The 2,013-nt window shown below is 53.3% G+C and overlaps 1 protein-coding gene across 1 annotated transcript in view; it reads left to right on the top strand.

Annotated features, from left to right (window-relative positions):
* The first annotated feature begins 1,042 nt into the window (after positions 1-1,042).
* The window catches only part of Pin1 (peptidylprolyl cis/trans isomerase, NIMA-interacting 1), a 12,214-nt gene continuing 11,243 nt past the window's right edge, over positions 1,043-2,013 (top strand). Inside the window, exon 1 of the mRNA XM_031343155.1 lies at positions 1,043-1,528. Within this exon, the coding sequence (XP_031199015.1) occupies positions 1,471-1,528 (58 nt within the window). The 5' untranslated portion in view covers positions 1,043-1,470. The remainder of the gene's footprint in view (positions 1,529-2,013) is intronic.

A 2,013-nucleotide genomic window follows, 5' to 3' on the forward strand; every position in this document is an offset into this window, starting at 1 on the left:
TTTTAGACTGGGTCTTTCTGTGTAGCCCTTGGTGTCCAGGAACTCACTGTATAAACCAAGCTGGCTTCAAACTCACAAAGATGTTCATATGTCAGATCATCAGGCTTGTTAGCAAGTATTCTTACCCAGTGAGTGCTCTCCTTGGCCCATGCTTTGCTACTGTAAGGCTGTATCACAGCACGTGGTAGAGCCTGGCTTTAAACCTAATCACATCTTGCTTCTAATCCCCTTTCATGAGTCATGTAACTGAGTACCATCTTCTTGAAGTCACACAGGGGTTTACATTATTGGTGAACTCATACTGAACCCCTCCCCCATTGGTGTCTTTGAAAATCATTAATTATCCAGGGCCAGCAAGATGGGTAACTTGCCACTAAGCCTAACAACTTTAGTTTGACCTCCAGAATCTCATGGTGGAAGGAGAGATCAGATTGCCACAAATTGTCCTCTTAACTACACAGTATTCATGGCAGTATCCCTTATAAATGTAATCATTTTTTAAAAGTTTTTGTTTGTTTAATTCTTGAGACAGGGTTTCTCTGTGTAATTCTGGCTGTCCTGGAACTCTTTTGTTTATTTGATGAAACAAAGTCTCCCGTGTAGCCCTGGCTGTTCTGAAATTCACTTTGTAGGGCAGGCTGGTCTCGAACTCCGAGAACTGCCTGCCTTTGCCTCCTGAGTACTGGGATTGACGGTATACAATAGCAAACCCTTTTCCTCAGACTACCAATTGACTAAAACCGATCGTTGGTGCCGCCCACCCTCTCCTACTCCCTTTCCTCATCAGTCACCTGCCGAGAAGCCAGAAGGAGCCCGTGGAGAAGGAATAATAAGTCGAAGTAGGTTCTTAAAAAAGACATGGAGAGTGGGTGAATTGACCAGTGAAATGGTTCACCTGGCTAAAACCAAGAAGGACTGGTTTCGCTTTGGGCATCTGGAAGAAACAGGTGGGAAGAAGGAGAACTCAAAAGCCAATTTTAGGCTCTAGATAGTTAGCCTCTCGTCACCAAGGCAACTGCATTGCTATGGCAACAGCAAAGTACAGCAAAAGTACCGTCCCTTAGTCCCAGCTGGCCACTTCCGCGTGGATGCTGGCGGACCTCCGAGAAAGGCTCAAGAAGGCCGGATTGGCTGCCGCAGGAGCCAGTCAAATAAGCTCTATTTTGTGGGCAAAGCTCACCAAGAAGCGGGGAGAGCCCTTTTGACGCTGAAAGGGAGCCATTTTCCCGGTTGGAGCATCCAATAGACGTAGCTTCCAGACCAACCAATCAGCAGTGGTGTTGGGAAGGCAGGGCGGTGTGTGTAGGGGCGGTCCAGGAGGAAGCAGAGTCCAATAAAAAGCCCGAGTGCTCGAGGGGCCGTGCTGCGGCCCAATTGGCGTCTCTATTGGACGAGCCAATCAACAGCGGCGCTGGTCTGGCGCGGGGTCAGAGTCGCGGAGGCGGAGCAGGCGCTGCGGCAGGAGGGAAGATGGCGGACGAGGAGAAGCTGCCGCCCGGCTGGGAGAAGCGTATGAGTCGTAGCTCAGGTATCTCTCAGGGGTCGCCCAGGGGCCAGGGCGGGGCCTCGCGAGCTAGCGGAAGTTGGGCTCGAGCTCGCCGAGGCAGGCGAGTCGCATCACCGTCCAGCCTAGGGCATGGAGATCTGGCCTCCTCCGCGGCATAACGGGCCGGGAAAGCCAGAAACTGAGGTAGGAGGTGGGGCAGGCACAGGTGCGACCTGGTCCTCGCCCACCAGGGGCCCCGGTGCTCTGAGGTGATGAGGCTGCACCTCGGGGCTCCCCGGAGAGGAAGAGATCCGGACTCGGTGCAGAGGGCGTGGGCCTCCCCGCTCTGGGTTCTCGGGCAGCATCCGAGACACGTGCCCGCTTATCTCCCGCATCGAGACCCTGCGACAGTGATGGTTTCTAGCCAGGCCAGTTCCTCTCTGGGTCAAGCATGGTGCCAAGATCTTTGAAAGACTTCAAGTTCTTTCACAAGTCCACGCCGCCGGTGTGGTCTCGCACTCTCCCTC

The sequence above is a fragment of the Mastomys coucha genome, unplaced genomic scaffold (genome assembly GCF_008632895.1).
Source record: "Mastomys coucha isolate ucsf_1 unplaced genomic scaffold, UCSF_Mcou_1 pScaffold23, whole genome shotgun sequence".
Taxonomy (NCBI): domain Eukaryota; kingdom Metazoa; phylum Chordata; class Mammalia; order Rodentia; family Muridae; genus Mastomys; species Mastomys coucha.